Source organism: Ochotona princeps, chromosome 9, assembly GCF_030435755.1.
Source record: "Ochotona princeps isolate mOchPri1 chromosome 9, mOchPri1.hap1, whole genome shotgun sequence".
Lineage (NCBI taxonomy): Eukaryota > Metazoa > Chordata > Mammalia > Lagomorpha > Ochotonidae > Ochotona > Ochotona princeps.
In genome coordinates this window covers 34115778-34139750 of record NC_080840.1, presented here as the reverse complement: position 1 = coordinate 34139750, position 23973 = coordinate 34115778, and the positions used below count along the sequence as shown (strand labels likewise).

The following is a 23973-nucleotide window of genomic DNA, read 5'->3' as shown; positions in this document are numbered from 1 at the left end:
TATTCTATCCTGGAGGACAAGAAGGTAGGGTGGCCTCACTCTTGTCAAGTTTGCATAGTATTGCATTAGATGGAAGCCAGCCTCTTTACATTCACTGCTGCCCGATTCAAAGCTGCTTCCACACCAGCCTTCTGCGGCTGTCATTATCACCAAACATTCTCAGTGCATTTCTATGATAAAATCCGGTAAAAAGGCAGATGATTTTGCAAGTATGCTTTTATAAAACCTTTAATTTGTGCCTAACATAATTTTGAGTCTAATAAATAATTCAATACAGCTACATGCATTCTTTCTTCTTAATAATTTTACCTTCAGCTACCTTTGAAAATGATCAGGTCAGTTTCAGGTAACTGCTACCCCTTGCCTGCGTGTTTATTTCATGTTATTTATATTTTTAACAGTGATTTGCTGTCTCCTTTATGAGTCATGTGTGTATTTTCCAAAAGCATCTGCAAGTGTTGAAGACAGTCATTTGCACTTCTTCAAATAAATGTCCTTAAAATTTATTTTTGTCCCACCTTTTCTAAAAGTGGCATGAAATGTCAGTTCCTGCTATTTTTATTTCAGTGAAATCACAAATATCTCTCCTCCTGAAAGACACAGATTTCTGGCTTGGAAAACTTGCTAGATTACCTTCTGCTCTCATTTCCCCTGAGAAATAATTGGGACATGCATGATGCACGATCCAAGAGGAAGTGGTGGCAGTGTGGACAAGCTGCACGTGCAAGGAAACGGCCACCTGAGGTCAAGACGGAAGCCTGCACATTCAACCTGAGAGAAACAGCCCCTGTGTAATGCTGATTTTGTTACTCTTGATAGCTGGAAGATCTCAGGCAATGTATTTACCCTGCTGTGTCTCGATGTGCCCATATCTAGGCATGAATTAAGTCATCACATCACTTCATCCCCATCTGACTCTGCCTGGAGAGCTGAAGAAGCTGAAAACCCACTTGGAAGGAGGCCAGGCTGTGGACCTCTCTCACGAAAGGGAGCACCTGCTGTGAGTCAAAGGCTGTTGGAGCTAAGGCTAAAAATCCATCCAAGAGCCCAGTGTGATGGCTCAGAGGCTAAGTCCTTGCCTTGCATGAGCCTGGGATCCCATGTGGATGCTGGTTTATATCCCAGCCGCTTCATCTCTCTTCCAGTTCCCTGCTTGTGACCTGGGAAAGCAGTAAAGTATGGCCCAAAACCTTGGGATCCTGCACCCACATGGGAGATTCAGACAGGGCTCCTAGCTCTTGATTGGTTCAACTCTGGCCATTGTGACCACTTGGGAAGTGAGCCAGGGGACAGAAGATCTCTCCGTATCTCCTTATCTCTGTAGACCTGCCTTTCCAATAACAATGGATAAATGTTTTTTAAAAAATCCATCCAAAATGATTATGTCTACTGTCATAGCTCGAGGGTGACCAGGGACCACCACTGCAGATGTCTATAAGCAGGCAACAATCCAGCTGGACAATGGAAGGGCTAGAAACAATCAGCTGGTGTCTTCTGACCACACAGTGAAGACTTGTCCCCATTGGTCTTGATGGCTACAGAGGAAGGAAGTGACCTAAATTAACAAAGAAGCAACCGCAGTCCTCCTCTGCTTGCAATCCTCAGCTAACCTCAAAAACAGGTACATAAACCATAACCTATGATTAGCTCATTGACATTTCAATTTTAGTTTATATACAGGACCGGCTGCTATATACCTTAAAATGGCTATAAGGTACCATTCAGCTGTCTCGTGTCTATTTCATTTTAGTATTTAGCCATTTGTTGTGTTGAAGTATAATTTTGCTGATCTTGGCAGATTTTAAGATAATCTAGACTGGCTTGTAACTCTAACAAGATATTTGTCAACATTTAAGGTGCAGAACATTTTTTTTGGGGGGGGGTGTGCAGGAAAATCCTCAACACCATGGTGAGGAGTAACTAATCTTTGTGTCCCACCCAGCAAGGCATGAGCCAATCCATGCCAGCTCTTCCCTGTCAGATTTCAAGCTCTACTTTCTGTTGTTTGTCTATTTATTTTAGGTTTTTTTTAGTTTGTATGATTGTTTGTTTGCTATGAGGGGTTTTCGGAGCGATCCTGATGGTCATTGTGAGGGAGGGCAGGGGTCCAGAGGTGGAGCCAGGCTTGGACCAGAGAAAGCTCTCCTCCCTGGTCCCGAAGGACATTTATTGTTCTTCTGTGTCTGCGGACTGCTCAGGGCTTCTGGTTGTCTTTCTGATGATGTTGGTTTCTGCACGGTAGTGTTTGGACTTCTTCCATCCCCTGCGGAAGCTCTGGTTGGGGGTGGGTGACCTCAGAGTACTCGGCCTCCGAGGGCATCCAATTCCCTGTGGCCTCCTTGGCAGTTGGGATATAGTCCTTGTTGCTCGTATTTTTTTTTTTTTTTTTAACATACTGGTTTCTCAAAACCATGTCAATTCCATAATATTGCAAATTGCTGTTGATGTTATATTGGGACTCTTAATTGACTGTGATGATATTCTACCAACTCTAACTTCAGACCAGAAATGGTCTCCCCAAGAAACTGTTCAACCCATCTGGACAATAAGTAGCTGGACTCTATGCTTGGTATATGTTTGCAAGGAAAGAATCTTGATTGAATTTGAACTGTAATACTGCATCAAGGTGGAGGAATCCACCAGGGGGGAGGGGAGGGGGAGGGGTGGGGGGATTCCCAGAGCCTATGAAACTGTCATATAATGCAAAATAATTAATAAAAAAATATATATATAAAAAAACAGGTACATAAAATACAAAAGCTGGAAGTGGAGGGCCCCGGGCAACTGTTGGGCAGTGTTCGTAGGAGTCTGGGTCAGGTGGCTGGAGGCACCTGTGATTCAGGAGTGTGTGGACTCACCCTCCACCCTCCTGCCCAAACCTACAGTGAATACACTTTCCCAGGAGATATGGCACCGGTCACTTGAAAGGTGACAATGAGTTGCTGAGACATGCAGATTCAGTTTGGTGCTATGCACAGATGTTAATGAAATCTCTTCCCATAGATGTTTTATGCAAAACAGATCAACAAGCTAAGGCCTGCTTTTTACGGTAGATATAGCAGATACATCAGCAAGGCATATGCCAGGAGAGGGTACTCTTTCTTCCTTCCCTCCTTCCTTCCCTCCTTTCTTTCCTCCCTCCCTTCTCTCTCCCTCCTTCCTTCCTGTCTCTCTTTTCTAAGGTAATAATCTTTAAATGATTGATCTGATAGACAAGCATGACTGACATGAGAATTATATTATGATCAGTGTCATACTAAAATGTGATGATAATGACTATAATAGCTACTAGTTACAAGAACAATTCAAAATGCTTTCTATGTAATTGATTCACTCCTAACAACAAGTCTTTGCAAAATGATCACGTGGTGCCCCCCTTTACCAACCTTGCTTTCTTGAGTGATTTGTTCCAAATCCCTCAGTGAATGTCTGAAACTGTAGATGGTCCCACAATTTATAAACGCTGTGTATTTTTTCATATAAACATGTATATACAGATATAACCTATGATAAAATATAGTCTATACATTTTGCACAGTAAGAAATTAAAAACAGGGATTGGTGTTGCAGCTCAGCAAGTTAAGCCACCTGTGATGCCAGCATACCATGTGAGTGACAGTTCAAGTCCCAGCTGCTCTGTTTCTGATTTAGCTCCTTGCTAATGAGCCTGGGAAAACAGCAGAAGATGACCTAGGACCACCCATGTGGGGGACCCTGATGGAATTCCTGGTTCCCAATGTTGGCCTGGTTGTAGCTGTTTGGGGGAGTGAACCACAGAATGCAAGATCTTTCTCTTCCTCTCTGTAACTGTCTTTCAAGTAAATACAACAAATCTTCTAAAAAAAAATAGACAATTCTAACCACAGTCTGTAATAGATCAATTAAAATTTGTGAATTGCTTATTTCTGGAATTTTCTATTTATTATTTTTGAACTGGAGGTGGCCACAGGTTAATTGAAAGTGCAGAAAATGAGTCCATGGAAAAGGGGGTGATAATGTACTCCATCACAGCTGTACATGAGTGGTGACCCAGGAGTTGTACAGAATGCACTGTGAAGTTTCACATTGCTTGCTTGTGCAGAGGCCCCTGTCTGGTCTTAGGTAATATCTGGGTCTCAGGGTCGTTCCGTTTATTTGTTTGGTAAGAGGAGCATCTCTGAACTGGTTCCAGGGTAACCAGTTTTGTAAGACATAGGTTCCACCAACAATGGTCCCAGGTCAAATACAAGGGAACTTTAGAAAGTCTCTGGAAAAGTGGAATTAAAAAATAGAGCATGTGCTTTCCATGAACTTTCTGAAAACCCCCGCGCCCCCGCTTATACTTGGGAAGAGGTGAGTGAAGCTCCCTGAAGCAGTTCTCACCTCAGAGCTTCTAAGACATTAGCGTCTACTGTGGATTTCCTAAAGGAAATATGGTTGTTGCATTTTCTATACACATCTGTGTATTTACATTGCCCAAAGAAATATCTTGTGGAATATTTTATCCTTTGGGAAATACTCACACTTAACACGGAACTGCATCTGGCTCTGTGCGTGCAGGACATGACTGGTTCTGTGGCAATCACCTGTGGACTCTTGTGGACCAAGGATCACCTATGAAAGTGGTAGCTGGGAGAGAAGGTTCCTTCTAAGGCACCTGCTCACTACCCTGCTGGGTGCCTCATATGTGCCAGCCTCGGCTTCTAGAACCACCCATCTCATTCTTCCTCAGTGGACACTATGTCTTCTAGGCCACTCTTCTGCTTAGCTAACCCCTGACATCATCCTGAATTTTGTCCCCTACTCCCCAGCTGCACGCCAGCTCCTGTTTCCTGCCTTCCTGAATCCTGGAGGTCTTAAGAATCTTTTGATATTCAGCTAACCTGACTGCAAACAAAATTTGCTGGCTGATGCCTTTGCTGGCTGTAGTGTGTGTCCTGATGTGTGGGAGTCCAGCGGGTGCTTGCGAGAACTGGAGAAGTCACAGAATAAACTCAATCCCTTCATTCTGCCTCATTGACAGAACTGCTGTCTTCTTCAGCGTTTTGGTAGCCAACTCTTCCAGGAACCTTAGATTGGGATGTCTCAACAAAGGAGTGAATCCAAGCAGCCCTATACGCAAGGCAGCTCTGAAACCCAAAGAGTCAACTTCTCTGTTTCCCCCAGAAGAGGAGGGTTTACAACCTGCATGAGTACAGAGACACTGAAGGCAAACTAAGCTGACCCCTGGTGGATGAGAGCAGAGGTAGGCAGGACTGCGGGAGAGGCCTGCCTCTTTCACTGTTAGTCGCCTGACCCACTCTCCCTTGGCCCCATTCAGTGAAACCCTTTATAGGTGACTTGAAGCAATCATGCTACTGGTTTCTGGAAGTTGACTGTAATTTTTATTTCTATGATGACACTATCTGGGCTTAAATCGACAAGGATCTCATAGACTATTAGGTTTGGTCCTTTTGATGACTAATGAAGAAGAGCGGGGAAAATACTATAGTTTTTGGCTGATTGAAGAGGAGAGAAATCTGGTGCTTTTTAAAGGAAAAATAATCATTAAGATAATTAAAAATCATTAATCTACTGAGGCTCAGGCTCCAAAGCCTGTCACTGAGTTAATAATAGCCGGCGATTCTCTTCAGACATAGCTTTTGTGAGGTCATCCTTTTGAGACTAGTGGTGAAAAGTTTCATGGCCACAGAGCAACATTTGGCAATAAATTAGTTCAGCCTGTTTCCACATGGCCCCAAATCTTCATTTGTTCCACCAGGAAAAACAAACTTTCATTTGCTCGAAGCAGGGAAAAAATAAATGATTTTCCTTTTCACATTTTGACAATTTAATTTTTAGCATGCTCATATGTTAATCTTTAAAAATACCACTACACTATTCTTCTCCCTGCTTGGTTTCAGTCTCTGAAAAGAAAAATAAAATTCCTTCTTTTTTTTTTCACTTTTAACAGAAAGAGCTAAATTCTCTCAAGGCATTGGTAACCAAGGCCAAAAGCAAACACATATGACTTAGCCCATTACTGCACAGAGCTGGGACGAAGTCCACTCCCAGACTCCCCGAACTACGAAGTGGGTGATTATGTCTTAGATAAAGACAATCCCCTAAGATTGTTTACTGGAGGAAAGGGGATAAAATAAGTGGTCGCATCCTTTTTATTCCTATGATACTAGATTCAAAAATGGATCACTTTGCACTGTAATGTAAAACAAATAAGGCTTAGTTTAAAAAGCCTACTGAAAAAAAAAAAGCAAGCACATTAGTTTAGGGAGTGGGTATGTATACTAGCAAAGAAAGTAGACCCCAGTTCAGACACCCATGTCCCACCGCAAGTGCCTGGCTTCAAAGCTCTGCCCTGCTTCCTGATTCGTTTTCTGCTAATGTAGGCAGCAGGCAATGACTCAAATAATTGTATTCCTGCCACCCAGGAATGGTGGATTCCTGCCATCCATTTTAAGATGAAGACATTGGGACTTAGTGGAAATTGGTGAAAATCACACAGCTGTCTGATCAGAGTTCATCATTTCATGAGCTGTCTAACCCTGGATGAATTATTTGACCTAAGTATCCTATTTTCCTTTTGTGAGTAGGTTGTTTTATATATAAATAAAAGGATTCATATAAAACAAAGCATCATTTTTGGCCAGAGTAAATGTTTACCAAATGTTAGTTGTTATTAAAAATATGAAAAATTAATGAACAGCTTCCAGAATTAACTAGAAGTAATATTTGTAAGCTTTTCTGGGGATGTTTGCATTTTGCATTACTCATTATTTTGCATTTTTATTATTACCCCACGGGGATCTCTCAGAAGTGAAGGCGATAATACAAATTATTACAATTATAATGCCAGAGTTTTACATTTCTCAGAACAGCTTTATATGAATTTTTCCATTTGATCTTTAAACAGTCTTACATATTTTTTAGCCAAGTGAGAAGTTAAATTATACTAGGTCAGCCACAGGGTGGGTAGCAGAAGCCAAAGCATGCGCAAGAGACAGCTGATTGCTTCTGATAATGTTTAGTTGACCTTGGGCTAAGTTCATGACGGAACCACCTGCACACTCGAATATTTCTACTTCTTCCCTTCCCATAGTTGGGACGTTCAGTCACTTCATTTCTAAACCTGACAGGCAGCAGTTGCAGCATAGTATTAAGCAGAAAGTGGCCTGCTGGTACCAGTGCCAACACTTCTCTGTAAAGTCCTCTGTGGGCCTGGCCTATATCTACAGAGGATATGGCCACCCTCTCTGGAGGACATCTGGCAGTGTCCAGAGCCATTTTTGGTGGTCATATCTGCAGTGGAGGGTGCAGGAGGCAGCTAATAGGTATAGGCCAGAAGGGAGCACAAGACAGTCTCCCACAGTGAAGAATGACCTGGCTCAACATGTCGGCAATGTTGAGGTTCAGATTCATGACATCATGATACATATTGTCTTCTACTTAAAAAAACAAAACAAAACAAAACAAAACAAAACAAAACAAAACTGATAGGGGCCCTGGCACAATGACTCAAAGATTAAATCCTCCCCTTGCACTTGCCGAGATCTCATATGGGTGCTGATTCATATCCCGGTTCCTCCACTTCCCATCCAACTCCCTGCTTGTGGCCTGGGAAAGAAGCAGTGGACAGCCCAAAGTCTTGGGACCTTGCACCTGTATGGGAGACCTGGAAGAAGCTCCTGGCTCCTGGCTTTGGATTGGCTCAGCTCCAGCTGTTGCAGCCACTTGGGGAGTGAACCAGCAGATGAAAGTTCTTTCTCTCTGTCTCTCCTTCTCTCTGTAAAGCTGATGTGCTTTTCAATGAAATAAATAAACCTTAAATAAAACAAAGTAAAACTGATAGGGGCTTCTGCTGTGATGCGGTGGGTTAAGCCCGCATTCCATATGGAAGTACTTGTTTGAGTCCTGATTATAGCTCTCTGGCAACGCACCAGGAAAGCCAGTGGCGGTTGACGGCCCAACCATCAGCCGCACAGGAGACCACAGTGGGTGTCCTGGTCTTGGCCTGGCCCAGCCCTGGCTGTTGTGGACATGTGGGGACTGAACTAGTGAATGAAAGATCTTCCTTTCTCTCTTTACTGCTCCCGCTCCATGCTACTTTGCCTTACAAATTAATTCATAATTTTAAAATCTTTTATGTCTGTATTTTATCATGGACTGTAAGTTATTTGGAAGTAGAGACTATCTTCATTAGCCCTTTATGATTAATATGCAAGATCATTAGCTAAGCCTCCATTCTAGCCACTTGTATTAACGCTTTAAATGCCCTTGATGATTTTAATCATGAACCAATCATGAACTACAAAAGAAGACAGATGACAGCTAGGAGGATGTGAAAATTTTTAGAAAGTATCTGATCACTGAAAAAACCTATCACAGGATCTAATTTAACTTCAGGCCTTGGTCATTCTTCTTTTTGATTCCATACAACTTCCCTTGGATGATACCACAAACCACAAGCTACAGAAAAGGGTATGGAAAAAATCCCACGTTGGAAAACATACAGTTCACATATGAATGTGTTTAGAAAAACATTCTAACCATGAAAAATCCAACAATGTTGTCTGAACATTGTAGCAGCAGGATCAAACCAGGGACGAAAAGACAAAGCGAAAACACTTCCAAGCAGTGAGGCCAGAGGGAAACATGAGCAGGCAAAGCAAAGGCTCAACAAACGGACAGGAATGTCACAGGGAGAGCTCGAAGTCTGTACTAAAAATATGATCTCCCTGGAAAAGGGGAGGCTTGTTTTATGGAAAGTGCCTCAAGTATCTGTATTCATTATCATATGTCAGCAGCAATTTGAACAGGATTTTGTCAAGAAGTGAACAGGAATCTCCACAATTCTCACCCATGATATTTCCAGCAGGAACTAAAAGTCATAAGGAACCCAGGCTGGCTTTGCTGTGTAATGGAGATCTCCCTCACAGCTAGGAGGCTCCTGTTTGCCATGGAAAGTGCATTTCCACATAACATTTACGAAGCGCGACATTCTCTGTCTTACTGTTGGAAAGAGCTAGATACAAATTAGGCAGTTAGTTGGGACATCCGAGTTTTGGGTGTGTGTGGTTTTCACTTTTATGCAGTACAAATGTAATAACATAACAAATTTGTCCTTTGAAGTGGAGTGGCCTATTAGGTAACACAGATGTTTTTGTTGAATTTTATTACCTTCATAAAAATGTCATAACCTTAATAACAGTGACATTCTAAAGTAATCATTTACTGTGGCCAGTGGCATGGGCAGTGGTTGTAGTGCAAATGGAAGTTTCTTGTGAGAAAACATGGCCGGCCCAGGCAGCCACATTCACCCTACATGATGTTTACACTTGTCATCCATTTCCAGTTTTTAAGGCACATTTTTTTAAATGGATGGTATTATTTATTTCCTAGTCACGCAATGTTGTCATGACACAAATGAATCATTACTCACCTAGTAAGTCGGAAGCTCTCAAGTTTTCTTTCAGGAACATAACAGAAATGGCAGCACTACCTATCAAGGAAAATGGGCATGAGTAGTAGTTTTGAGACAATATATGTACATAATTATATATATATATATATATTAATATTTCCATTTGGAAGAAATTAAGTTACTTGCATCTGATGTCTGGCTAACTGTGTTCTGAGCAGAGCCACTCAGCAGCTATGGTTATCAAAACGCACAGAACTTTGATCCAGTCCACAGTGGACTTAGCATGGTGACTGGGAGAGCCCCTGGGAGGGTGTCACAGATGTGGATGGGATGACTAACTGGGAGGGAAGAAAGAGTAGAAAGGTTTGGGGAGGTGGGAAGGGAAAAGAAGGGAAGTGGAAAAGGACAGGAAGAACTTCCAAGGCGCCTTGAACTCACTGGCCACAGGCCACAGTCATTATTCCCCTGCCGCAGTGCTCCGCTTTCCAAGGGGATAATCCAGGGGTCCTCCTACGGGTGTCCTCTCTTTTTCACACCCTACATCCTATAGCTGCTGGGCTCGAACCTACAGCTCAGGGCCTCTCCTGCCCACACCCATTTCTTCATCGCCCCAGCTCAGGCCAGTTTCTCCTCTGCTGTGGTGCACAAAATAGCTTCTAGGTAACCATCATTTTTCTCTGCGACTTGCAGGCAGCGACTGAAATCCCGGAGCCCAGACGCCTCCCACCCACCCCGAGGGGTTTTCAGGTTCAGTTTCAGGGCCCCCTTCTTGTGACCAACTCCGAGCTCTGGATCTCCCCAGGGCTGGGCTGACCACTCTACCCTTACTCTGTGATGACTGCTGTGTGTGGCTTCTTCCTGATTCTTAAGATTTCTCTGCTTGTCTGCATCCCAAATACTATGGGGTTCCTTTTATTCAGAAGTCTGTCTTCTGAGACATACCCAAGATTTCCATTGGCTAGCTAGGATCTTGCATGTATTAGCCGTTCAGCACATGTGTTCTGAGCGTGTGGAGCTGTCTGTTGGTCACAGGCCTGCAGCTGTCCCAGGTGATGGCTTAGCTCTTTTGTCCTCTCACCCCTAGAACTGAGCCCCAGCCTTGGGTACCAGTTGAAGCTTTCTGTTGTTCTGCTTGGTGGGGGAGGAGGATGGTTGTGGGAAAATTTAAAACTGAATTGTTTTTTTTTTTTAAATGCATAATCCGATTTGTAGTTTATATTTTTGTCAAAAAAAATGAAGCTGGATTTTTTTCTACAGTAAAAATACAGAAAATAAAGATGACCACAACATGATAACATCATCAGAGAAAGCTGCTGTTTGATTTCTCTTTAGTTGAGATCAAACAATAATATGACAATAATATGTAGTTTCCTCAGTGACTTCATTACAAAGAATGTACCAAATCATTAAGAATTCTGCATATGAAGGGGCTTCAGTTTAACTTGAATATGTCCATGTCTGGTATTGTGATACTTTAATGAAAACCAAATAACAGGGGCAGGCATCGTGCAGCAATCATTAACAGGCCGCTTCAGATGTATCCGAGCTCCTGGGACAATCTCACAGCTCTGTTTAAGATCCAGCTCTGTTTAAGATCCAGCTTCCTGCTAACACACACCCCGGGAGGCAGCAGCGGATGGCTCAGGTGCACAGAGGCCAGATCTGGGCTCCTGGCTTCAGCTTGTGCTGGCTTGGTTGGTGTAGATGTTTGGGGGGAGTGAACCAACAAATGGAAGATCTCTCTCTCTCTCCACCCTTCAAGTAAGAAAAATAATAAATACAACTTAAAAAATCCCAAATAAAAGAACAAGTCCACTGGAAATCCCCTTTCCAGGTAAACTGAGATCCTGTTCATGTTTTGCCTTTTTTTCCTCAACCTAGCTCACTCCCACTCAAGTTGATGTTTGTCTTGGCAAACTTTTCCTGGGTAGGCTATTTATACAAATGGAGGTTTCACATGGATGAACAGTGTGAGAAATGTTCAAGGAGCATATGTTTAATTGAGTGCTTTAAAACACTCAGGCAAGATTTTTCGGTAGATAAACTAATGAATGGACACGTTGCTCATTAAAGTAACAACTGAGTTTAGGGCAAACATAAAAATAGGAAAATTTTCTATTTCAGATTTAGACCAAAACAATTCAGGGAAACAAATTTTACATGTTAGAAAAGATATAAAGAAAGCAAAAGCCCTGTAAGCTATGCTCCATCCCATCCCTGGTTTTTGTAATTAGGTAAGGAATGTTTTCAAGTGGACAGAGATAGATTAGCAATAAAAAATGGGCCAAGTGTCATCACACTAATACATCCCAAATGCAGCCCATTATAACAATCCTTGAGATGACTGTTTCACAGCAAACGATTCCAGTTTGAAGAGAGACGCTGCTTCCAAGGAATGAGGAAACTTAGAGTAGCAAGAGACAGACAGCTAATCGACTCCAGGTCCTACACTCTGCAATTGGGAAACGGAAGTCCAGAGAGGTTGTTTGTCTATTTGCTCACTGACCCATTCCTCTAACAAACTTCATATCACCCTGGGGCTGCAGCCAGCACCCATATTTCCTTATTCCAGGTCCATGGCTCTTTCCGGCATACTCCATTGTCTCCCTCAGAGGGAGAAAAGGCATCACTTCATTCCCCGGTTGCTAAACTACAATTTCACAAATAATTTAACTTTCAGAAGAAAGGGGAAAAATACTACATAGGAAATAACTGCAATACTTCATTACTGGTAACAACAACAAAAAAACCTTCTTGAAATATACTGCATGCATCAAATTCTATCAACTGCTATTAAAACAATGATCAGAAACATAAATATGCTATTCCTCCCTGAAAGCATTGGGATGGCTAATGCACTCCCACACTCACCCACTGCCTTCTTGTGTGTTTTAAGAAAACATGGACTTTTCTACAAAATTCTTAGGTAAGAGAATAAGATTTAGATTTATCTACCTAGTAAGTAAGATGATAAAAAGGACATTCTACTAAGACACAAGTAATTTGTTTATCTTGCAAAACTAGTAAAATGAAAGTTGTGCTGAGCAAAGAGCTCGAGTCTGAGTAACAGTGACTTTCATGTGACTTTAAAATAATTCGTACATTTTTAAAGTGAGAGAAAATAAATGCACCAAAGCCCTCCCAGACACCTGGAGATCTGTTCAATGCAACTCTGCCGAGTGGTGCTAGCACAGTAACCACTGCTGAGGAAGAGCTCAAGAAGAGAGAGGGAACTATTACATCTCGATTCCCACAGTAAAACTGAACCTTCAAAAACAGAGCATTTCAATGTACAAAGCACTAAACAGAACTCACGTTGGCTTTTTCTCAAGTTTTGTTAATTATTTTTACTGGAAATATAGGGTCACAGAGAGAGAAGAAGAGAGAGACAGAGAGAAATATCTTTCATTCTGTGATTCACTCCCCAAATGGTGGCAACAGTTGGAGCTGGGCTGATCCGAGGATAGGAGCAAGGAGCTTCTTCCAAGCGTCTAGAACTCATGTTTAAATTACACAGATTTGGAGCTGGAGTGGTGGCTCAACAAGGTTAACCCTCCGCGCTATGGTGCCAGTATCCCATTTGGGAGCCAGTTCATGTCCCAGCTTCTCCATTTCCAATCTAACTCTCTGCAGTTGAGGATGGCCCAAAGCATTGGGACCCTGCACCGACATGGGAGACCTGGAAGAGGCTCCTGGCTCCTGGGTTTGGATCAGCTCAGCTCTTATTGAGGCCATTTGGGGAGTGAACCAGTGGAGGGAAGCCCTTCTCCCTTTATCTCTCCTTCTCTTTCTATACAATCTGCCTATCAAATAAAAATAAATGCATCATTTAAAAAAATTGGACAGATTTGTAGTAGATATGTGTGATAGTTATGACTGATTTCACTTCCCTGTTCACAGCCTGGCAGGCCTTTTTTGCTTTCAGGCATGTTTTGGGTCACGCATGCTTGTCAACTGTGGGCCTTGGAAGACACAGAGAAAGCTCACTGACCTCCATGCTTTATTTCTAAGGGCCTTTCCAGAAAGATGGACAGGAAAATCAGGAGGAAGATGCGTGCACTCCTAGGTACTTAAGGGTCAGGTCAGCATTTGGATTTCTCAGGCAAAACTCACTGCCCATGGTGGTGACTGTTGCTCTTGATGAGTGGGAAACATTTACAAGATGTTTTGTTCCTTCTCCCCGCAACAACTGATGGCAAGTAATGCTATGGCAGTTGTCCAAAGAATTATCTTATCCTGGGGGCCATAGATGAAATTGGTGGAAGGGGGCCTCATGTGGGCTGAACTGCCACCAATTTGTTCTTGAATGTTTCATCAGCATTTGGGCAAAACTCAGCTGAGAAGGACCAGGCCAGTCCTTTTTTTGAAGTAGAATTATGGACAGGAATCAAGACAGGAAGACTCCTTTGCTTGTTGGTTATGCAGAATATCACTCCAGGTGATAAAGTAGGAGGTCTCACTGAAGAACCCTGGAGCTATGAGCTTGGCTGGGATGCGATGGTGCCAGGCTGTAGGATTTCAGCACATGCCAATGGGCTACCAAGGATTTTATTTCTTAAAGCAGTGGGATGAAGCAAATGTATATCATGGCTTTCAGTTACTCATTATGCTTGAACATATTATAAATAGCTGGTCATCAGAAATAAGACCATGTAGATCAAGCTGTACCCTTGGTGCTTTACAAGGTGGCCTGGAGAATCCGAGAAGTAAAAAACAAGTCCTCTCTTTCTCAAGATGACCCTGGTCTGTGTGTGCGGCTGTAACTGGAAGGGCCAACCATTGATGCACCTTGCTTTCCTTATGAAGCAATGAGTCAGGTGTACCCAACTCTGGGGCAAGAAACCCATGGCCCATGGCCAGTGAGCGGTTCAGAACATCAGTCATGCACAAAGGAGAGTGGACAACATACAGGAAAGGTACAACTCAGATGGTGACAAAGCAAGGGATGACAAAGCCAGGTACTATATTGCCCCCACGCAGCTTTAAGACAAAGTGATGACAAGCAGGTAGTGAAATCGGTAACTCATCACATTGCTGGTGTCACTGTTGACTGATGTGACCATTCCTGAAAGTGATCTCACCATAATCAGCTAGCGTGCCATCAAACCCTCATCAAACCATTAGACAGTCCTCTCCTGGGAATCTGTCCTAGGATGGAGACTCAAACCTACCCAGTGTCCACTGCAAAATTATTTTTCATAGCAGAAAATGGGAACAATTTAAGGTCCAACAATTGTGATAAAATACTGTGCAGTTAATAAAAATGATGAGAAGCTATATAGTAATATGGAAATCTTTGTTAAGCATTTAATAGTAAGAAAATTATATTTACATGATGGTTATCATGTGACAAGATACACTCTAACATGCTGGTGAAATATTCTACGAAGTGTATGACACAGAATAATGAACTGCTATCCTCCCAGCATCCCCAAGAGATAGTGGTTGTTCTACTTGCTTGGTACACGAGAAAACTGTGGCTCAGCGAGGTTAAGCTCACGACACTATGACAGACGGTGACTGCAGATCCAGGCACTGAATCATGGTGACCACAATACTTTATATGCTTTTGTAAAAAAGGTGAAAGGTAATATAAAGGCATAAGATCTCCAATAGACAGGAGGGGCTTGTGTGAGTGAGCTATAGCATGCGATAGTGACACAGTCAATACATACATCATATCTTTTAAGATTGCTGAAAGAACAGATTAACATGTTATCATAAACAAAATATTAAATAAGGTGTTAAATATGTTAAACACGTTGATCTGATCTTTATACAATGCATACACATATCCAAGCATCATGCTGTACCCCATAAGTATGTAAAATGATTATTTGTTAATTAACATTTTTTAAAAGATTTATTTATTTTTATTGGAAAGGCAGATGTACAGAGAGAAGGAGACACAGAGAGGAAGATCTTCCATCTGATGATTCACTCCCCAAGCAGCTGCAACAGCCAGAGCTGCGCCGAACCAAAGCCAGGAGCCAGGAACCTCCTCCAGGTCTCCCACACGGGTGCAGAGTCCCAATGCTTTGGGCCGTCCTCGACTGCTTTCTCAGGCCACAAGCAGGGAGCTGGATGGGAAGTGGAGCTGTTGGGAGTAGAACGGCGTCCCTATGCGATCCTGGCGCGTTCAAGGCGAGGACCTTAACCACTATGTTATTGCGCTGGGCCCGTTAATTCACATTTTAAAAGTAACTAAACTTTGGAAATCCACAGGAGTGGGCACTATGCACAGTGGTGAGGTTGCTGCTTGAACAACCGCATCCTCTGTTGGAGCAAGTCCTGGCTCTGCTCTGGATTTTAGCTTCCTCCTTAATGCACACTGCAGGAGGCAGTGGTGACGTTCCAAGTGGCTGAGTCCCCGCCACTCACATGAGAAACACAGATTGAGTTCTGGGCTCCTGGCTCTAATCTGGCTCAGCACCAGCTGTTGTGGGTATTTGTAAGGAAAATTAAATAAGAATTTTTGCAAAACGTAATACACCAACATCCAAATGGCGGTTCTGTAGGAGTCACGGGGGCAAGAAAACAACAGCAGGGCCACCGTATGTCTCCAGTGCAAGACGCGGCTTCCGCGCGGGAGGGTGTTTGTGTCCCTCGGCCTGGAAGTTCTAACGCTTAACAGGGAGGGAGAATCTCTGCAACAGTGCTGACACACTGACCGCTCATGGTGAAGCATCCGTTCCCTGCCCCTGCAAAGTGCCACTCAGGTTGGTAACCGGAATGGAGATTCTTCCAGGTGAAGGTGGGCCTATGTCCACCCACCTGCAGGCTCTTGGATTCAGGTTTCCAGCAGAAACCAGATCAAGGTCATGCAAGTTTCCCATGGTTTCCTCTAAAGTAAGTCCCAGGGTGGGCCTGGGCCCCTGTGCTTCCTGGTTTACCCCTGAAGTTTGCCCTTCAGTCACAGTCACGTCCTCTCTGACATCACATTGTCAACAAGCCTCAGAGGGTGCGACTGGGCATGTAGCTCAGTGTGGTTGACAGTTGATGCTCTAAGACCCACCACTGGTCATGAGAGAGGGAAGGAGAGAGTAAGTATGAATTAGGTTGGGGCATGCTGGTTTAAAAAGGCTGATAGACCTGACTTGGGTCTCCTGCAATTGCTATTGATGGGAGATAGCAAACGAGAAGTGCAGTTCCTATTGTGTTAGCAGTTAAATCCACAGGCTGTATACCCACCATGCCATGATACACTGAAATAGCAGAAAGTTTAACTTGTGGATGTTACCCGTGGACTTATACTACTGTGATAATACGGGGGAAAGTGGGGAGGGAGGAAGAAGAAAGGGAGGGAAGAATTCCTATACAAAACTGTATCATGGGGAATAATGATTAAACAAACAAACAAACAAAACAACCCACAGGCAGATTTAAACAAGTTAGTTTAGATCTTTGTATCTACAGGACAATTGTTAAATGGACATTGCTTTTCCCACCTGTTACATTAACATGTATGTGTGCTTGGTGCTCTGTGATGATTCTTGACGAAAGGTTTGACAGCGTAGAAAGGAGTTAATATTAAAAGTATATGTCATGGCTATGTTAAGTGAATATTATCTACTTTCATTTATTGCTCTTCATTTTCTACCTTCCTACCCTTTATGTCCATTTTGTAAAGACAAATGTAACCCACAGTTCAAACAATGATGCTTTACTCAGATGGGATCGTGGATATGCTGTTGTCTGATTTGGTTGGAAAGAGGAAGGCTGTGTCTGTGGACTACAGACTCAATTGCCTTTAGGGTCCATTTTCGTTGTCCTCAATGAAGAGGTGGGGTGAGGAGTGGGATTGGTTGCCAGGATTTGGGGCTGTGGGGCCATATGAAGATCCACAAACAGAGGCAGTCACAGTTCAGCTCTAGCTGCCTGCAAATCCACGGCTACCAAATCTGATTCTTTAAAACAATCCATTTGCATGTGTGTGTGTGTGTGAGAGAGAGAGAGAGAGAGAGAGAGAGTTTAATTCTTAAACACATGTTTTAAAAAACATTGTTTGAACCAAACAAAATACAGCAGTAGCCCACTCTGAACTAACCAATGTGAAATTTGATCTAGTCTAGAAATGAAAATTGGACATTCAATTAACTGTGTGACTTTGACAGTCCGAGGAGAAACCAGGGTGTATGTACTTAACATAAGGAAGTGAAATAAAAGAACTTCCATATATCTATATATCTCTATATCTGGATATATAGACATATAGAGATATATAGATATATGCACAAACCAACCATGACATGAAAGGAACATATTTACATAATAATGCTACAAACAGAACTTCACATGTAAATATCTGGCTTGTGGTTCCTGACCACTTCTAACGGTAACTTTACTGAACTGCTGAAGAGCAAACCACAGGAGCACATGCACGCCAGTCACCATTGGGCTTCAAACACGGGGTGGCCTCCAAGAACCTCACATCAACTCCAGCCATGCTGAGCCTGTCATTCCCTGGGAGCTGCAGAATGCTCAGGGAAGAAGTATGTCAACTGCAATGTACTGCATGGAGCTAGGACTTGAATGTTGGAGGATGTGACAGTTTGAAAAATATATTCTCCTGGAGAGAGAAGTTTCCCTGCCATCCATGTTGGCAGGACAAATGCATCAAGTAACTCACACTGATGGAAACAATTGTTGTTGTCATTATGGAAGATAATGAAGGCATAACTGTTGTTCAGAGACAATTAGCATAATTTCGAATCAGGAAATTTACCTAGATTAAGAACAACCATCCTTTCTGTTTTACATCTTCCTTGGCATGTACTAATGATTAAACTTGAAAAGACTCCAAAAAAAAAAGTAAAAATACTACCATGTACAAGATGAATTCTGTATTATTAATTTAACCATGCATTACTTCAACATTAGCCATTTCTCTTCATAAGGATGGGTGGGAAAGATGCCTCGGATTCAAGCTTTTAAGCTTTCAGAATGCTTTCCATTGAGAGTGCATGAGCAAACATAAAATGACGACAGTGGAGTTTTAGTCTCACCTTGTAGGCAGGTTTTGGACAAATGCGCTGAAGCAGATGACTTTGCCAGCCACTTAGGAGGGATTAGCTTTTGCATATCTTAAGCATGAACACTGATGTCCACATGAAGTGCCACTGCTCCTAGCATCTGGGAGAGTCTAGAAGGTTCAGTGACTTGAGCCAGGTCATCACCAGACATGCTGTTTCCCAGGACAGAGAACTCGTGGCAGTCAGCTTTGTGCATGGCTACAGGTCACTTGCTCCTGGGCCGTTCATGTTTTATTTGTTTCTAATAAAACTCTTGGAGACCCAAGTTTCTCCTTGACATGACTTCTTCGGAATTCCAGAAGATTTCGCTCACTAGGGTTTTCTGGCTACACTGTGACCATCCTTCTAATGGATTACAGACACACTTCAGCCTACATCTTCAGAAGGGCACAGAAGGAATACAGAAAACATATATTCCATATCATGGGCTTTAACTTAAGCAAAAGCCAGCATATTAGTGAAAAGCAGAGTGGAAAAGACTTATCCATCACACATCTCTTGTCATTTTCTCCGTGCAATTAGTTTTCCTCCCTATATCCAAATTAGCCCGATAAATAGGGGGACGGTGTCTCCAAGGAAACTATTCTAGGATCAAGGAACTCTTGCTGCTATGAATTTTATCTTTCCATATAAAACTCTAATATAATTTCATAGAATTTCCTCTTAAATTCAATCTACTTATTTCAATTCAGCTGGGTAGTGCAGAAGTCAGGAAACAAGTTTCTGTGTCTCCCACAGCACCTGGCATAGGGGATGTACACTCAACATTGGTTTCTTTTATTTTTAATTTATTTAAGATTTACTTATTTTTATTGGAAAAGCAGATTGCCAGAACTGAGCTGAAACCAGGAGCTTCTTCTGCGTCTCCCACACGGGTGCAGGGTCCCAAGGCTTTGGGCCGTCCTCTCCTGCTGTCCCAGGTCACCAGCAGGGAGCTGGATGGGAAGTGGAGCATCTGGGACATGAAGCAGCACCCACACTGGGGGAGGGAGGGAGGGATCCAGGCACTTGCAAAGGGACAATCAGCCAAATGATCCTTTGTGCCAGGCCGTCAACACTGTTGTTTTCTTTTGTTTGAATCTAACCACCTCCTCAAAAGCATTTCTGGATTTGGCTGGGGGTAAAAGCTCTTTCCTTGTTCCTTTAAAGCAGTATTCTCAGAAATGTAAAGCTGAAGAATGTTATGGGTGCTTCCAATTCTCCCTCCCTTCCTCTGTGCCCTGCAGCGATTTCTCTCCACATCCCACCCCCTTGCCAACCCGCCAGACAACTTAGTTTGACACCTTGAAGCTCCTTAATTCCATGTGACTTGAGTTCTTGGGATTATTGACAACTTCCTTCTTTTAAATGGTAACAGTTGGGGTAAATAGACAAAGGCAAACATTAAATGCGAAGTCACACTTTGTCGCTGAGCAAATCATCCAACTGAGCTGCCCAAGGACAGGCTTAGAAGCCTCCAAGTATCCACAGGAGTGTCTTGAGATGAAACGTCCAACCGCTGCGCTCCAGCAGGCACTGAAATCTTTTAAGCATGTGTTTTTCTCTTCTACCACCCCAGAACAGAACGTCCTAGCCTCATCGTGTCAGATTCCAACTCAACTCTACACGCTGTATTGCTGATCTCCTTGTGCGAAGGACTCCCAGATAGCTAGCAATGAGATGCCTATGGCTGCCGGGGTCCTGGGCCTTGCTGAAAGGTGAAGACAGACATTAGCCAGGACATGCTGAGTGTGAGAGATGACAAAGGGAAAGGGTGGGTCCGGATTGCCCTGTGCAGTTGCTGAGTTGAGCAGTATAGACATCACCGCTGAGACAGCGCCTACCACTGGTGGGTATGCGTATCTCTCAGGACAGTCTACTGAGGGTCTTGCTTGCACCAGTTGGAATACCTGATAATTGACAGATGAACCACAAACCAAGTATCTTAAGCAAGGTATGCTTTCTTACGTCCCCTAAAGGTGTGTAAAGAAGCAGAGCAAATAAACCGTTTAGTCTCAAGGCCAGGAGAGGCCTCCTGAGGAAGAAGGCTGACAAGAGATAAGGGTTAGCAGCAGTTACAAGTTTTATTACAAACACCATAGAATTTATTTTCATTGGATTTCTGGTGTCATAAATAGTTTCCCAGGAAACATGTTCTCAGATTGTAAGACCTGAATGGAATTTGTCGGTTAGCTTCTCTGCAGTTGGTTAGCAAGAGAACAAAGCTGCTAGGAAGCCAGGACTAGAAGACTGGAAAAGATGCACTCACAACTAGATGGCTACACTTATCCTCTGACCGGCTCCTCATCTGTCTTTGAAAATGTGCTCTGTCCTGGTATGCTATTTGGAAATTCTGGCATTTCCCAACATGTTTTGGAAGGGAATATCTGGAGGAGTTGGAGGGGAACTGCTGCTTAATTGGCTGGACAAATGAGCAGTGAGGAACCTTCTTTTCTGTTCTCTAAAAATTAACAATTGCATGGATCAGAACAATCAAGAGCATTTCTTGAGTTAGATCTTCTGTTTCACAGAGCTTACCCACCAGCTATCACTGGAAGAATGGAGGCAAACTCCATTATAAAGAATAATACATGGAGTTCGACCTTGGCGCTTGGGTGGAGGGAGCTCCCAGCAGCGTGGGGGCTCCTGGGGATACCTGAGCCAGGTTGGACTTAACACTTGGGGCCCTAGCCCCAGCCACCGCTGCCAATCTGTCTTGGGCTTGGGGCAGCCAGAGTGCCAACCAGTGCCAGCCTCTGCCCACTGGCTGCCCGGCAGTGAGCTCTGGGGTCTTTGGGGTGTGAAATTACTGCCTAGAGACATTCATGGATAAGGCCACTGTGCGTATAGGTGAGGAATGAATCCTGAGGGTCTCCCAACAACAGGGCCACTGTGCTTACAGGTAGGCTAGGGGACCGAGACCTGATGGTTTGGAGGAGTGAGACCAAAAGATCTTGGAATCCTGAGTAGGGCTTGTTGGTATGGAGCATTGCTGACTACCACATGCCAGTCCATGTGAAGCTATGGTTGGGGACCTGACTAGTAGGGCTAGATCCTAGTGCCTGACTAAGTGTTGGAACAGGAAATGGGTCACATTAGGCAGGGCCATGACACTAATCAGCATGTGAGAGAACCAGGTCCAGGGGTAGATTCTATGGGGAATATGTGGGCTCAACCCTGAGGAAATGCAAGGCACACTGGTTAGCTCTAGAGTTGGTATGGGATGGGCTGAGCTAGGTGTGACCATGGAACCTGCCATCACTCATGGGTACAGAACTGAGAATAGTCTGGGCAGATCTAGGCTGCAGCATCTGCATATGTATCCTAAAACATGATGTGGGGTGGGATGGGCAGCAACATTTGCCAGCTCATACAAGGTCAAGATGAAGGGGCAGGCTATGCCAGGCAAGGGCTTAACACCTGCTGGCATGCATGAGATCTGGGTCTGGGAGTGGGCCCAATGGGGGAACGTGGGAAACTCCCCTAGTGGGTCGTAGCTCCCACTGGTGAGCACATAATTCAGGCCTGGGGGGCGGGTAAGCTAGGCAAGGTAGCAGCAACTGTTGGCTAATGCGTGGGTTGGTTTTGGAAGGTGGGGGGACCAGGCAGGATTGAGCAAACCTTAGTTCACCGTCAAGTACAGAAATCAGGCTGGAGCGCAGATTTTGACAGGCTAGGCCGTCACACCTACCGGTTTGCATGAGCAGGACCAGGTTCCAGCACCTGCCAGTGGGAGTTGGGGCTGGGAGCAGGCCGGCCGGTTAGGCCAGGCTACAGCATCCAAAGGCAAAGGTCCTGACAGTGAGGAACTATGCCAAGCTGGGTCAGAGAAACCACTGGCACATGCAAGATCTATGGCTGGGAATAGGTCTGGTTAGGGAGCAGAGGGGATGCCCTGGCTGGGTTCTGGTTCCCACTGGTGAGCACAGAGGCTGGAGTGAGTGCTGCATTCTGGTCTGGAAATGACTGTAGTCTCCCTTGGCACAAGTGTGGATTGGGTCTGGGATGCGCCAGGCTGGGCTAGAGTGTAGCACCCACTGGTGCTCGTGAGAACCAGAGTGGGTATAGGCTAGGCTAGGCTAGGTTTTTGCCCTTGCTGAGCCAGGTTTGAGCTGTGTCTGGGTGTGGACCAGGCTTGGCTGGGCTGTAACACCCAACAATAACAACCAGAATGGGTTGAAGGCCAGTCAGGAAAGGTCACTGTTCCTGCTAGGATAGGAGGTGGACTAAGTAGGGCTGGCCAATGGACCCACTGGTATGTGCAAGATCTGGCATTGGGAACGGTTCTGATGGAGGAGCTTGGGAAACTCCTCTGTTGGGACACAGTCTCTGCAGGTGAGCGCAAGAACCACAACAGGGAGCAGCCCAGGCCAAGCCAGGGAACAGTACCCACCAGCATACATTTGGCGCAGGTTGGGGGTGAGCCAGGCTGGATCAGATCACATTACCTGCTGACGAATCCAAGCAACACAATAGAGTGTGGGTTGGGCCAGGTATGATCGTAACACATGCCAGTTCACATGAGGGCTAGAACTGCCAGTTAACATGAGGGCTGGGAGTGGGGGCTGGGTTGAGCTAAGCTGAAACCCCCACCAGCATTAACTGGAATTGGGGGTGGGCTAGGCCCAACCAGGCTATAGCACGCAGTGACAAATGCTGAGGTGAGATGGACCATGCCAGACTGGGCCAAAGCACGCAACCAGCACACATGAGAACCAGGGAGGGAGGGGGCAAAGCTGGTAGGGGGCTGCATGGGGTTCCTCTGCTGAACCACTGCTCCCACTGCAGAGCAGGGGTTGGGATGGGGCAGATCAGACCAGGCAAGGGTGTAGCACCTGTTGGCCTTATGTGAGCTGGATTGGGGAGAGGCTGGGCTGGGCTGACTATTCCTATTGGTGCATACATAAGTCAGAGTGGGTGCTGGGCATTGCTGCAGCATCAGCTGGCAGATGCTGGTACATGAGGCTAATTCTGTCAAGTTAACCTGCAGAACCAGCTGGAGAATGCAGGATCTGGGACTGGGAATGGACCCATTAGGGAAACACTGGGCCCTCCTGGATTGCCACTTCCACTGGTGAGCATGAGAACCAGGACTGGGGCAGGCATGGCTAAACATCGTGGCACCTGCTGGCACGTGTGTCAGCTGGATAGTGGGGCTGGTTGGATTGAATTAAGCTTCAATGTCCATTGACATGTGTGAGAGCTGGGACAGAGTATGGGACAGACTGGACCAGTCTGCTGCACATACTGGCAGGCATGGGAACCAGGGCAGGGCGTGGGCCTGGTGGAGGTTATTGTGAGTTGCTGCAACTAGGCTGCAGCTCCCACTGGTTTGCGTGAGGGCCGAGTATGTGGTACGAAGGAGTGAGTTGGGTTCCAACATTCATTGGTTTGTGTAGAAGACAGGGCTGGAGGCAGAACTGATCCAGCAATTGCAACTACCAGCATATCCATAAGCTGACTGGGGCGACAGACTGCAAAACCCTGTATTGACATGCACACACAAGAATCAGGTCTGGGATCACCTTAGATGAAGTTTCTTTGGGGATCCCCCTACCTGAATTG

The 23973-nt window shown here is 44.5% G+C and overlaps 1 protein-coding gene across 1 annotated transcript in view; it reads right to left on the bottom strand.

The window, feature by feature from the left end:
- Positions 1-23973, bottom strand: part of NIPAL2 (NIPA like domain containing 2) — an 87941-nt gene that overhangs the window by 25176 nt on the left and 38792 nt on the right. The window contains exon 4 of the mRNA XM_004580626.2: positions 9416-9475. Coding sequence (XP_004580683.2) covers positions 9416-9475 — 60 coding nt within the window. The remainder of the gene's footprint in view (positions 1-9415; positions 9476-23973) is intronic.